Source organism: Ochotona curzoniae, unplaced genomic scaffold (genome assembly GCF_017591425.1).
Source record: "Ochotona curzoniae isolate NIBS_2020 unplaced genomic scaffold, NIBS_Ocur_1.0 scaffold_3171, whole genome shotgun sequence".
Taxonomy (NCBI): domain Eukaryota; kingdom Metazoa; phylum Chordata; class Mammalia; order Lagomorpha; family Ochotonidae; genus Ochotona; species Ochotona curzoniae.
In genome coordinates this window covers 4,223,320-4,238,094 of record NW_024467104.1, presented here as the reverse complement: position 1 = coordinate 4,238,094, position 14,775 = coordinate 4,223,320, and the positions used below count along the sequence as shown (strand labels likewise).

Genomic DNA, 14,775 nt, shown 5'->3' with positions numbered 1-14,775 from the left:
GCCAGAGCTAAGCTGATCTGAAGCCAGGAGCGTGGAGCTTTTTCCAGGTCTCCCTCATGGGTGCAGGGTCCCAAGGCTTTGGACCATCCGTCACTGCTTTCCCAGGCCACAAGCAGGGAGCTGGATGAGTCATGGGTTAGTGGGGACACAAACTGGCGCCCTGTTGGGATCCCAGTGTGTGCATGGAGAGAACTTTAGCCACTAGGCTACTGTGTTGGGCCCATAGTCTTACCTGTTTTATGTATTTTAGAGGCCATTTCTAAAGTAACTTTATTAAAATTAATAGATTTATTTATTTTTATTGGAAAGGGTATATTCTGAGAGGAGGAAAGACCGAAAGATCTTTCGTCCAGTGGTTCACTCCCCTAGTGGCTGCAACGGCTAGAGCTGAGCCAATCCAAAGCCAGGAGCCAGGCGCTCTTCTGGATTTCCCACGTGGGTGCAGGGTCCCAAGGCTTTGGGCCGTCCTCCACTGCTTTCCCAGGCCACAAGCAGGGAGCTGGATGGGAAGCAGAGACAGCGGGATTAGAACCAGCGCCGATATGGGATCTGGTGCATTCAAGGCAAGGACTTTACTCACTACACTATTGCGCCGGGCCCTAAAGTAACTTGGAAGATGCTTATTTTTATTGGAAAGGCAGATTTACAAAGATAACAAGATGCAGAAGGATCTTCCATTCACTGATTCATTCACTCCTCTTGTGGCCACAGCGGCCAGAGCTGAGCCCATCCAAAGCCAGGAGCTAGAGCTGCCTCGGTCTCCCCTGAGAGTACAGGGTCCCATGGCTTTGGGCCATCTTCCACTGCCCTCTCAGGTCACAGCACGGAGTTGGAAGGGAAATGGGCCAGCTTGGATACGAATTGGCGCCCCTGTGGGATTCTGATGCATACAAGGGAGGATTTTGTCAAGGCTATTGCACAAGGGCCCTCTGAAATACTCTAAAAATTAGGGAGTTAGGGAGAGGGTGAGACGAGAGCTCATCCTGTGGGTTACTCTTCAGATGACCACAGTCATGGCATCTGGGTCAGTCTGAAGCCAGGAGCTTCCTCCACATCTCCCACATGGGTGCAGAGACCCAAGATCTTGGGCCACCTGCTGCTCGTCAGCAGGGAGCAGACAGGGATGCCAGCACCACAGCCAGTGGCTTTACCCACTGTGTCACAGTGCCAGCCCCTCTGAGGTACTATGATTTTTTGTTTTTGTTTTTTTTTTTTTAAGACCCAGTATTCTGTTCCACTGAAGCAGTAGGCAAAGCTGTGACAATAGAGGCTGGCTAAGGGCGCTGTGGTGGCGGGGAGGCCCCAGTGCCAGCATACTCCTGACGCCCTCCGAGGCCCCAGAGCTAGGTGCCTTCCAATGCCCGTTCTTAAGATCTCCCGTTTCAGGGCAACCGCCGAGGGAGGCGCTCAAGAACTGTACCTGTGTGTGTTATGCAGTGATGTCACGACTGTTCCTCTGCCAGCGCTGAGCACCGCTTTGTGGTGCTCTGAATGCCCTGAATGCCATGCACAGTGCCCGACCAGCACGGCCACCCCACTGTATGGCTGCGTTAGAGTGTTGGTCCCACGAAGCCTGTCTGTGCTTGGCTCGCCTCACTTGGCGTAGCGACCTCCAGGTCCAGCCATGTTTTTGCAAATGGCAACATTTTAACCTTTTCGTGCCTGAGTAGTATTCCATCATAAACAAGTGCCATGTTTTCTGCGTAATTTATTGGACAGATACCATTTCTTGATTGAACTGTTAGTTTTGTTTTTACAGATTTTTTTTTTTTGAAAGAGGTGGAGGGGAGGAGACAGTTTTTTTCCACCTATTCATTCCTCCCCAAATGACCACAATAGTCAGGATTGGGCCAAGCAGAAACCAGCAGATGACCACAAGTAGAAGCCAGTGTCCATATGAGATGCCAGCATCACAGGCAGTAGCTTAGGCCACTGTGCCACAATATCAGAACTCTGGGATTGGTAGATGTTAAAGGGCTCATCTTGTTAGGCTCATTGTTGAGCTAATGAGCTTTGCGGTAGTCCCGAGGGTCCGAAGGGAAAGTATCTGTGGTTATTGGCATCTTACTTCCCCTGTCCCTCTTGAAGGTATTGTTCTTGACTTTGGGGCACTAACCAGAGAGGTCCCCTGGGGGGCAGTGTAGCTACACTCGTCTCCCTAATAGCCTGAGTGGTGGAGCTCCTCTGGGGACGCAGGGTGCTGTTGCTGCTGCCAGAAGGCGTTATTATCCACCCTCTCTGGGTGAGGAAATGGGCTTAAGACCACCCAGGAACTCACAGAGCTGGGACTTGAAGCCGTTTGGTTATCCCGTCATCAGCTAAGAGGTGTGGGCAGCTGCTAGCCGCGCCGTAGCTTCTTGGGAGAGTCAGGGCTCTGCGTGGAGTCTGCAAGCCTTGTGCAGCTCGCCGGAGTGTGCGTCTGGCTGTTTCTGCATCTGAAGATGCGCTCAGGGCTGCTGAGGCCTGCGTGAACTGACGTGTGCGGTGCACGCTGGCGACCGCTCTGCCTGCTTCTGGCTGCACTGGAAGCCCTGGGCCTGCGAGGGGTTACGGCGGCCTTCAGTACTTCCCATCCATGACATAAAGGTTTGGACTGGCTCTGTCTTCCGTCATTATGCCTGGATGACAAAGTGGCTGCGGCCTAATCTAGATGGGGAAGCAGAAGTCTGCAGACAGACAGCGTGGGGCTGGAGTTGTGACGTGAGGGCGCTCCTGCAGCTGGTTAGAAAACGAGATCGGGGTAGCAGAGAGGAGGCGGCCGCGTTTAGAAACAGTACAAGTTCCCTGGGTGGGCACAGGGCAGACTCACGGAGTGGGGTGAGTGACGCCAGGAAGAGGTGCCGGCAGCCACACATCCTGTGTGGGACGAGGGCAGGTTCCCGGGACCCTGGGCTGGGCGGGCAGCAGGGCAGCGAGGTGGTGGGAGGAGCTTCCCGGAGTGCGCGTGGCAGGTGGGAGCAGGAAGTCAAAGATCTTTAACCTGCATTGTAAAGGTTTTATTGCAAAGTCAGATACACAGGGGAGGAGAGACAGAGAGGAAGATCTTCCTTCTGCTGACTTACTTCGCAAGTGGCCACAATAGCTGGAGCTAAGCCAATCCGAAGCCAGGAGCCAGGAACTTCTTTCCGGGTCTCCCATGTGGGTACAGGGTCCCAAAGCTTTGGGCCGTCCTCCACTGCTTTCCCAGACTACAAGCAGGGAGTTGGGTGGGAAGCACAGCCGCCGGGATTAGAACCTGCACCCTTATGGGATCCCGGCACATTCAAGGTGAGGACTTTAGCTGCTAGGCTACTGTGCTGGGTCCAAAAGTTTTTTTTTTTTTTAAATTGTGTGAACCTAGCAAATACCTAGCATTTGAAGAATAAGAACCAGCCTAGGCACTGGGTAGCTGAAGGGACAATTCGAGTCCTCGCTCTACTTGCCCACAAGTAGCCCTCTCCCAGGCAGAGAAAACCCTACTCAGAAATCGGCTTTGGTGTCCCTCTGTTTTTCCGTGTAATTTTACAGTTGCATTGGAGCTGTTTGTTTTTTATGATGAAATAATCTGGTCTACTTTGTTTGGCTTGTTCAATATTAGGCTTGCTTGCTTGCTTTTAATGAAAAAAAAATTTTTTTTTTTTCTAATTATTTGAGGACTGGTTTGGTGACATGGTAGGTCAAGTTTCTCAGAGAACTCCATCTGAGGTGATCCCAGACCTGGTTCTTGGGTGTGCATGCCAGTACAGCGTCCGGCACAGTCTGTCCCCCAGATTGGCCTTGACGCACACTGGTCAGTTGTCTGCAGCCTTGTCTTCCACACGAAGCACTGGGTGTTGCAGTCCATCCTAATCCTGCCCACCACACACTCGGCCCTTATGCAAACCAGTGGGAACTGCAGCCTAGTCGGAGTGATCCGTGACCCATAATAACCCTCGCTTTCCCATCCCCTCCCTGGTTCCTGTGCTTGCCAGTATGTACAGCAGACTGGTCCAGTCTGTTCCACATCCCATTAAGCTCTCATATGTGTCAATAGGCACTGAAGCTAGTTCAACCCAACCAGCCCTACTATCCAGGTCACACTCGTGCCGGTGGGTGCCACTGTATCTAGTCATGCCTGCCCCAATCCTGGTTCTCATGCTCACCAGTCAAAATGGCAACCCAAGAGGGAGGTACCCACTGTTTTCCTACTGGACCCACTCCCACTCCTGGATCTTGCACTCTCCAGGTGGCACTGCAGTTGAGCTCGACAGAGTTTGCCCCCTGTGCCAGCATCTGCCAGCTGATGCTGTAGCAAAGCCCAATCAACCCACACCCACTCTGGCTTATGCATGTACCAGTAGGTACAGTCCGCCTAGCCTGGCTTGTTCCTGACCCAGCTTACATGCAAGCCAACAGGTGGTGTAGCCCTGCCCAGCCTGGTCTGCCCCCATCCCAGCTCTCATCCTCACCAGTGGGAGTGGGGGCCCAGCAGGGGAGCTCCCTGCAGCCCCCCTACTGGGTTGTAATTTTGTGAGAATTGTGAGAAGCCTAAGCTAACATCACATCCTCTGACAGGGTTTGCACCTGGTCCTGCTTCAAGCTGGGGGCTGCTTTCAGTTGGATTCCTCCCTTGAGGGGTTTTCTCATACATGAAACTCTTGAGGGTCCTGCTTCTGAAGAAGTTGGACCCCGTAAGCAAAGGGACTGTTCAGGAGTCACCTACGTCCACCCAGCACATGCATCAAGCTAGGCAGAATTCATTGGTGCCTGTGTCGCACAGTGGGTTGGATTCTTCAGCCTTGCATTGAGCCCTCAGGGACCCGGGCTTGTTTGGAGACCCGTGTCTGCGTCTAGCCGATGTGTCACCTGCAGGTCCTGGGTTTGCTGTGTGCCTCCCTGGCCTCTCCCTGGCCTAGAGACGCAGGAGCTTGCTGTCCCCAGGATGCCACACACGTTCCTGAAATAGGAGCTGCTTTTCTTCCCAGAGTTTTGCTCTATCGTTTTTGGCTTATCCACCTGCCTCTCCCGCCTTCTCTCATGTTCAGCAGCTATTTAAATATATTTTCAGGATTTCTAACCTGGCATTTGTATTTGCTTCCTTCAGAAGATTGACCCAAGAATCTAGTCTTCCTACTGGGGGACTAGAAGTGGCACTTTTACAATGAAATGCCCTTGTAAAAATGTCTGGATGTAGAACTGCGCTTTAAGGAGCTGCAGGGACAGGCTGACAGGTATGTAGGGCACAGTACTGGGAATTTATTTGGTTTGGGTGCACAGGGTGTGCGTGTGGGAGAAGGGGGCAGAGAGCGGAAGGTGGGGGTCTGTAGCCCACGGCGCAGGAAGAGATAAAACCTGCGGGGCCTCGAGCAGGAAGGAGCAGCACTGCTTCCTGCCGCAGGTCAGCAAACCTGACTTGTTATCATCCCCAGCACATCTGACCCAAGTGCTCTGGGGGCCCAGGTGCCCCCGGATCGCACCTGGAGGTGAAGGGGAGAGAAGGCATTCTAATGGGACCACATTCGTGCTAGATTTTGATACCCAGGAAAGTACCATCTTAGCCTGCTTCCCTGTGGAGGAAGCGCGGGGAGCCTGGCAGCCCAGTGCTCGTCGCTGTTCTTCTGCGAACAGAATCCTTGAGCCTGGACCTGTTGACAGAAATGTGTACACAGTTTGAATGTTGATCATGGTTACTTATGAAAAGCTCCATCCCTCTGTGTGCTGGAAAGCCAGAGGGAGACGGTGGAGTCACTTGCAGGAGCATCGCAGAAGAGCACCTAGTAAGTGTGTGCTCACACAAGCAACAAAAAGACTAGGTAAGCACCAGATTTGGGGCAGGAAGAGAAACTCTAGTCAATAATTACATTCAGTAAACGTTGATTAACTGACATGCAACTCTGAATATTATCAGTTAACACATTTTGTCCCATAGATGGATAAGGATAACTGAGAACCAGGTAAGTTTACCAGCACACTGAATGTTGCACAGCTAGTAAGAAGCAAAGATCATACCAGGCACTACCTTCTTGGCAGCAGGAGGGGTCTAGGGAAGTTCAACCTTAGGGCTGGTGGCTTCTGGGGATGCCCAAGCCAGGTCGAACTCAATGCTTGGGGCCCTGGCCACAGCCACTGCTGCCACGCCGGGGCAGGGCAGGGGGCAGGACTGGTGAGGGTTGCTGTGGGTCACTCCGACTAGGCTGGTTTGCGGGAGGGCCGAGTGTGGTGGACAGGATTGGGCTGGACTGAAACACCATTGCTTCGTGTGGAAGACAAGGCTGGAAACAGAACTGACCCAGCAATTGCAACCACCAGCATGTGCATAAGCTGATTAGGGCAACGCACTGTGCCAGACCCTATACTGGCATGCACACACAAGAATCAGGTCTGGGATCCCTCCAACTGAACTACTGGATTCAGAACCCCAACCATGAAGAGAAGTGCAGGTTCCACGGTCTGACTGTGGAGTGCATGTGTCCGAGCTGGGCCCCTTAGTGGCTCAGACAGAGCAGTGGACAGCATATCTAGAAGCACACAGGGGATATGGCAGTACACTAGAGCCTGCAGAGGACACCTGGTACCACAACGAGGACAGAGGACAGAACAGATTGATCAACTACCCCAGCCACATGTTGGCAGTGAATATCCGGGCAAATGGAGACTCTAAGGTGGACAAGGTCAGCCAGTGGATTCTGGAAGACTTCGTTGTGATTGGTGTGGCAAGATCAGCAGCAATTCAGAGCTACTGAACTATGAAAACCACTTGAACAGTGCCCTTTAAGCAAACCCCATGTTGGGGATCCTGGGATCGTTGGGAGGGTGGGTGTAGTTTCTCCCTTTATCTCCCCGCTTACCCCAGATACAGAAAAAAACAAAACCAAAAAAATGTGGAAACAGTGGTCTTATCCACTTTCCTATAGCCCTTGACCCTTTGCACCCTTAACTATAAGATTATCAAAATAGTTATAATAAAGAAGCAGAGATTGTAATGTAGGTTGCTTGGCTTGGGAACATGAAGACAGAAAACAGTGTAGGCCAGAGGGGCGTATATGTGTGTGTTTGTCAGAAGATATTTTGTGCAGCACGAGGGTCCATGGCGGACTTGAGCACCTTCATTGCTTTTGTACTCTTCCAAAGCCAAGCTCAGGCTTCCCTGTGAGCATCTTCCCAGTCCTCCAAGGCTGAGCCCTGCTTGGTCGTCCCATCTGCTCCTGAACCCATCACGGGAGATCCATATGTTAGACTGGAAGGGTCCCTGCTGCCATGTCAAAGAAGGCCGGTGCCAACATGGACAGGCAGATCAGCAGCACAGCATGTGCCGGTGCTGACCTGCCCGGTGGCCCTGTCCTGGGAGCTGCGGGAGGAGCAAGTGCTACCCAGCTTCCTAGTGTACCTGGCAGGCTCCAAGGAGGCACTGGGGGAGCTCCCTCCACTCAGGCTTAGCTCCTTGGTCCCTAGGAACTCCGGCAGCCACAGCAGGTGCTGTGAGGATGCCCCACCAGCTGATGTGCCCTCTTGGGGTGCTAGTTCTTGCCAGACACCTACCACTAAGCCATGGCTGTTCTTTGACTCAGCAATGCCTTTAGCCTTCCGCTGCTCTATGCCTGGACCGCCACCTCCCCTTGCCGAGAAGGTCATCTCCGAATGCAGCCTCAGAGGACACGAGTCCCTCCCCAGGGTGTGGTGTATATTAAGTACAGTCACGTGTTTTAGCCAACAGTGCAACTGGCAGGATGATTGTCCCATAAGAGGGTGAAGCAGAAAAAGAAAAACCATCACTTAGTTTTGTCACAGCTGTCGCTGTGTCCTAGCACAGCGTCTTCTTCCTAGTATGGGGCTGGTGGTAGAGACCAGCCTGGCACACTGACGGTTATGCAAGTGGACAGCACCTAAGGAGCCACATATGCCACTGTAAGTGTGCAACTTGGTGACCTTAGTGTTGGTATTTATTCTTTATTCTTAACGCGACCTGCAAAGCTTTACCGTCAAGCACTAGGTCATGTTGGGCCAGCACAGCCTTGCCCATCTTGTGTTTACCCAGTTCTCTGACCTCATCAAGAGGCTTCCTCCAGCGACTGACCTGCTGCCTCTGGGTTTGTATAAGTGCATGCTGATGTTTGCACAAAGGTAAAATTGCCCAATGTTTCTCAGAAGGTGGCTATCCCCGTGGTGAGGCGACACGCTGTGTTCCTGCTGTAAGGAACCGAGTTCTCAGAAGAAAACGTTTTCTGTTCAGTTTGTCACAAACAGCTTCTCACATTTGTCTTTGGTAGGTTGAAACTGCTTTATTGAGTTTCTGATCTTACTGGAGCTTTCAGGCCCACAAAGACACCGACCCCCAGGACGAGGGCAGCAGCCAGTGGCACCAGGGCAGCCCAGAGCAGAGGCTTCAGGCTGGAGACGCTGCCGGAGCCTGCCAGAGAGAAGGGTTGTGACAGATGGCAGTGTTGGGTGCAGCCCCCTTGGCCACTCCCCTGCACACCAGACCCCAGGCCGACCTGCAGCGGCCCCACCCTCTGCAGATAAGGTAACCTCAGCTATCTTGGCTTAGTTTCCCTTTGAAAACAATTGCATCACCTTTTGACCTGACCATGGCTGGACCTTCCTCGTTTTGTCAACAGTCCTGGAGGGCCAAGGTCTTGTGGGCAGTCCATAAGACCTCCTACCTGTGGGCTCTTGCTTGGCAGAGTCCTGGAAGCCCACCGGCCCTGGAGAGCTTACAATGTCCAAGGGTCTCACGGAGGATCGTCGGCGCCCTGTACCAGGGAATAGTGGGAGTCTGGGCTGCCCTGTCCAGCCCCTGTGGCCCAGAGCCCAGGCCATGTCCCCAGACTCACGTGCAGTCCCCAAACGACACGCAGCCGAGCAGGTCTCCAGCCCCGAGGGGTGGCAGGCCGAGGCACTGCAGAAGAAGTAGACCTGGTGTATGGAGGAGAATGCCAAGGTGTGGGACTCGCTCAGTGCCCCTGGGCCAGAGGCCTTGGGGCAAACACGTGGGAGCCAGGAGGCTGCTGCCTGTGCCAACGGGGTACAGAACCACATGCCATCGCTTCCCTCCTCCCAGGATCCGAGTCTACCTACAGGGCCTCACAGGCAGGAACTGGGGCACCTGGTGGAGCCCCTAGCCCTCAGCCTGCTCCACCCATGCTGCCTCCTGCCCCACCATGAGGCTCTGGAGATCGCCTTCTGCCCAGACAGCCGATTTCAGGGAGACAGACAGGGCTTGGCCAGAGTACAAAGGTTTGTGGCCTTTCTCCCTCTGGGCCTCAGAGACCAGGAGCAGAGGGAAGACAGAGGACAGCAGGCTTCCAGAAACATGAAGGCAGGGTAAGCTGGGTGCAGAGGGGTAGCAGCAGGAGGATTTGACCTGACCATACACCCAGTGGGCCCCACCCACAGGTGCCCCCATCCTACAGGGCTGGCTCAAGAGGCAGCCACAGCCAAGATAAGTAGGGAGCCGTGCATGTGTGAGAGATAAACCACACGTGTGACATTTGTGGGGCCAATGGCGTTGTCCCATGGATCGCCCACATGTACCCTCAGTCCACCTACTTCTGCCTCCTGGAAAGTCCACCATGTTACAAATACTCCAAAGCACAGACACGTTAAACACATTTCTAGAATCAGAAATGAGACCACCACCCTGGAATGCTCACTGGCATCCGGGTTCCTGGTCAGTTGTAACCACCGTTGGCAGCTGCCTTCCGCCTGACCTGAAGCCGAGAGGACCCTGTGTCTGCTACCTTGCTGAGTCAAGTCAACCCCTATCCTGAGACCTCTGTCAGCTCGCAGAATGCTGGGAAAACCTGGCAGCTCCTTATCCCCACTCAGCATGAGCCAGACACAGGGAGCGCAGGCTTTTCCTACCTGTCCCCTGAGGGCTCTCTGAGCAACAGAATCCAGGAGGGTGAAGGTGGCCACCGTGAAACGTTGGTAGTGAGACCAGAAGGGCAGCGCTGCCCTGTCTAAGGCCACCACTTGCGTTCTGTAGCTGTCGCCTTTGAACGGACACCTGGGAAGGACAGCAGTCAGGGTGGCTGCCTCTGGGAGGCAAGGCACGTGGGCAGGAACCTTCGGGACATCTGGGCCACCACTCACCCATCTTTCAGGAGGGGCCACTGGGGCTGCTGGAAGGGGTTGGCACCAGGAGTGGCCCAGCACTGGTGTAGAAGCAGCACCAGCCTGGGGTCTGTCCTCTGCAACAGTCGCACCTCCACGTGCACCGGCTCCCGGAGCAGCCTCACCAGGGGATAGTCCCCCTCCTCGTAGAAGGAGCTAAATGTCTCATCTACAGGAGAGAGACCTGTGAGCCTGGGGCTGGCTGAGCACTGGGGGAGTAGCAGCCAGGAAAGAAAGTGGGGCCACCATACCCTTGGCAATCCGTAGCTCCAGCCGCAAGGGGCCAGACTGAGTCACAGGGGCAGGCGATGGGGGCGAGAAGACATCTGCCTGGATGGGCAGGAAGTCACTGGCATTGAAGATACAGCGGATGTGAAGCCTGAAGAATGGGGGTGAAGACACAGAATGAATCTGCTGATTCCTTAGTTGATGAGGTACCAACTGCCCAGACATAACAGCCAGTGATGTCCTGGCTGGCAGGGTGGGGATGTTCCCTAAGCCATCACAGGGCAGTAGACAGCTCACCCTGCTCCATCCACTGCCCATCTGACCTGCTCAGGATATCTTCAGCTTGTTAGTGGAGACCTTGGCTCCAGGTTTGTGTAGGATTAAGAGGACGAGGAGTCCCAGGAGGATTGGGGGATGCCTCCTTGGCTTGACCGTGCTGCCTGCAGCTGCCCGTTTTGTTGGGATACCTGGTTCCCTTGGGCAGCCGCACAGCTGGCCCAGGAGCTCTGTTGTCTGAATCACCCCTCCACCTCCACTTGCAGGCTAAATTGTTAGAGCTCAGCCTCCATTCCCTTGCTTGTGAGATGGTGACCACGACCTCCCTCCAAGGGCTCAGTGAGAGCTGAGTGAGGAAGGAGGTCACCTTCCAGGGTCTCATTGTGCTTTGTTTGTGGTCAGCCTGCCCCTGCATCCTGGGTCTGCGTCACAGGCCTCGGCGCCACACTCCTGGGTAGGTATGCAGAAGTGGCCTCTGCTCCAGAGGTCCCGGACCGCACCTGCTTGGTCCTAGCGGCCCCGGACCGCACCTGCTTGGTCCTAGCGGGCCCCAGCTGTGCTCCCTTCCTTCTGCCCCACCAGGCCACTCCCACAGCCAAGGACCTAGAGCACCAGGTAAACTTGTCCATCTCCCTCCCAGCCCAAAGCTACTTAATGTTTTCATGCCAAAGACACTTAAACCCTGACCCTAGTCCCCCCGCATGCAGCAGCGAGGGGACACTTGGGCCTCCATGTAGCGGCAAGCCCAGAACTCCCACACACCAACGGCTCATGCCTTAGCTCTGTCTGTTGCAGGAAGCAAGCTGAGCCTGGCGCCTTGTTCCTACTCACAGGGGCAGCGTGACAAGGACAGTCCATTGGGGTCAGCCCCACTAACTTCTGGGCTCGTGGGATGAGGGACTCTACCCCACCTCCACCGTGTCAGCCTCAGATGGCTACAGCCCGAGGTAGCCTCTGCCTTGTCAGGCTTCCCAAGCCAAGAGCAGGAGGCAGCAACAGCCTGAGCTGGTGGAGGCGGGCTGAAGGCAGCCCTTTCAGGGACTCCAGTCCTCTGGGGCCTGCTGTGGGTTTCTAGCCAAGCCCTGGTTGCCAGTCCTGGACAGACTTACTGCCGACATCAGCCCATCAGGGAGCTTCTTCCCCTGCCCGCTAGGACCGTCGGGAATTGCGCAGCCTGCAGGGCCAGCTGCTAGCAGAGCCTGGATTTGAACCCAGCTGGCTCCAGAGCCAGTGCTAGGCTCTCCTGCACATCCCTCATACCCAAGCCCACCGCCAGGTCTGTCAAGAGGAGGGTCTGCTCACTGGAAGGAGCTGTCCCGTGTGACGGAGCCCTGTGGTCCCTTCTGGATGTCGATGTCGGACTCCAGCTGATTCTCATAGATGAGCTGCCTCCCAGTCACCTGTGGGAGGAGACAGCTGGCTGAGGGCTTCCCAGGGGCATGACCAACAGCGCCCACAGCTCCCCTCCCCCGGGTCCCCGCTCCTACCTGGACTGTGGTACCACAGTGGGTGAGGGGGGCATGGAAGACCACGAAAGTATTGGTCTTCTGGGCTGGGGGGCAGCGGCTGGGGGCATAGGCCAGGTGGATGTTGGCCAGGGTGATTCTGTGTGCCAGGGCCATTTCTCGGGACACGACCAAGGTGAAGGAACCATTTCGGAAACACTGAAGAGTAGCTGGGACAGAGGCAGGCAGGGGACTTGGGTTAGCGTGCGTGCATGAAGCAACAGACGTGGCGCAGGCTGCATGGCAGTCATTCTTTTGACCTCAGCCTGGGGGTTAGCGACCTGAACTCTCTTCCCCTCCACTAAGGCCAGATTTGAGAAACCAACTTCCTCACCATGGACCACCACCCACAAGCAGGTTTACAGGGTCTTTTGTCATTCCCCTCCCCAACTGAAAGTTTCAGATGAGAAAGTCAACAGATCTATTCTCAGGACCCCTGGATGGCTAGCAGAAGGTGCAGCCAGCCTGTCTAAAGAGCCCTCTGCCATCCACTTGGGGGATGTGAGGAGGGCATTGCACAGGAAGCTGAGCTTCAGCTAGGGGACCAGGGCTGGGCTCCATGTGCCAGTTGATACCTGTGTTGCCATAGTAGCAGGGCACCTCCTTGGTACGGTCATAACAGCAGCCAACCTGCTCGCAGGCCTCCTTGGCGCTTCTGTCCACTATGCAGGGGATATGTCCAGAGGCCACTTGGCACTGTGCCTGGGGCAGATGGCTACCTAGGGTTAGGCACAGGCTGGTGAGAGGTGGCCCCTCAAGACCAGCCAAAGGCACTGTGTTCCAGCCAGAGGGCCCCCACATACACAGATGCTGTGTGTACCTATGGCATCTGGCTGGTCCACTTGCCAGTGTTCCACTGGAACCAGGGTAGTAAAGGTGGGTCTCGGTCCCAGGGAGGGCTCAGCAGCTGCTGGAAGCCAGAAGCTGTGCTCCAGGTGCAGTGAGCTGGGGAAGCTGTGGTCCAAGGAGGGGCGGGAAGGAGTAGAAAATGGGGACATGGTGGGGGTCCAGGTGTGGTCCGGCTTGGGACAGATCAAAACAACTTCCCATGCGACCTCCACTCGGCCGTCGGGCAGCACAGCTTCTACGAACACCCTCAGGTGGGCACGTCCGTCCTGCAGGTGGGAGAGTGATCAGAGCAGCAGGGTGAGGCCACCCCAGCATCCCAGATAGAGCTGGGCTGGGTTTATGGTGGGCCCCGGGGAGGACCTGTGCCCAGGACTTAGTGTCCTCATCCTCCAGCTCCCTGGGTGACTGGGGCTCCAGCCCTGGAGGGTGCTTGCTCCAACGGCCCCTCCCTACCTTCTCCAGCACGTGGCAGCCTTTGTAATCAGCTGAGAAGACCGCAGGTTCCTGGGGCTCAGAACTGACCCAGTGGTAGCAGATGGAGCAGTTGTCTACCTCAAACCGGTTCCCAAATTCATCTGTGGGTAGAAGAAGTGGGAGCAGGGCTGCTGAAGGGGGAAGTGAGGGCTGCAGCAGGTGGGCTGGAAGATGCAGAGGAGAAAGGGAACACCCTGATGGGCACCGAGCATCCTTTCCTGTAATCGTGGTTTTCCATGATCTGCGGGTGGGTGTTTGAGGATCAGAGGGAAGACAGGGGGAGGTGGGTGCACACACAAGGACACACAGGACCAAGATGGCAGACACCCTGGCGTTTGTAGAAGGATCAGAGCCTAGCAGCCAGTGCTGTGGTGTAGCACACTGAGGCTTTGCCTGTGACACCAGCATCTCATATGGGTGCCGGTTCAAGTCCTGGCTGCTCCACTTCCAATCCGGCTCCCTGCTAATACACCTGGGAAAGCAGTACTTGGGCCCCTGGGTTTGGTTTAGTCCAGCGCAATCCTGATGGAAGGAAGGAAGAAGGGAAGGCAGACAGACAAAAAGAGAGAACTGAGCCTGTTCTTCAGTTTAACTGGTTGCTGCAGTCACCTGGGGCCACCTGTTAGGCATTCCCTCCCCGCCCCCCATTCTGCTGCCGTGGTTAACCCAGAGCAGCCAAGACACCCTCTAGGTGAGCAAGTGCTCCACACCCCTCCCTGCTCAGAGCATGTGGGGAGCTTGGGGTGGTCCCTCTCACAGTATAGATGAGAAGATGAGTGAAGCCAGGTTGATTGCCTAAGATCTCGAAGCCTGGAAAGTACAGATTTAAACCCCTGATTCCAAACCCACACGCTCTGCTCGACACCAGGCCACAGCAACTTCCTGCTACTCAGGGAGTGGGCTGTGGGCCAGCACCGCAGCATCCACTGGTGCAGTTCAAATGCAGAGCCTGCCCTGCCCTGCCCTGGTCCTGCTGATTCGGCACCTGCACCTCAGAAGGTGGCCAGGTGCAGCCTGAGCACATGCATGGGGTAGAATTTTCAGGGCAAAATCAGGGAAATTAAGGCAGCAACTCCCTTTCTCCATCATGTGGTGAGGGAGGGATTGGGGCCTGGACCCACAGGCAGGAGGGAAGCCCCTGCACTTCTTGCTGGCACCTGCTCCAGGGGCAGGCTCCTGGGCTGTACTCACCCATCACCTTGAAACGGATAGTCTGGCCTGGCCTGGGGGGTACCAGCAGTTGCATGCCCCGGCTCCCACAGTCATAGCTGTGCTGGAGGGCTGGGGGGCTGGGCTCAGGGGGTGGCCGCTGACTCAGCCCCAGGGAGGTGACCACCAACAGTAGCAGGGCCACCTGGAGACCTGCGACCAT

At 55.4% G+C, this 14,775-nt stretch overlaps 1 protein-coding gene across 1 annotated transcript; it reads right to left on the bottom strand.

The window, feature by feature from the left end:
• Positions 1-8,237: 8,237 nt before the first annotated feature.
• On the bottom strand, positions 8,238-14,775 carry ZP1 (zona pellucida glycoprotein 1). Its single transcript, XM_041004160.1, has 12 exons — positions 14,595-14,775; positions 13,383-13,504; positions 12,901-13,195; positions 12,656-12,799; positions 12,063-12,250; positions 11,878-11,975; positions 10,323-10,450; positions 10,051-10,240; positions 9,820-9,964; positions 8,790-8,871; positions 8,619-8,708; positions 8,238-8,365 (listed from the first exon to the last, which is right to left on the bottom strand). The coding sequence occupies exons 1-12, from the start codon at positions 14,773-14,775 to the stop codon at positions 8,238-8,240; spliced, it is 1,791 nt and encodes a 596-aa protein (XP_040860094.1).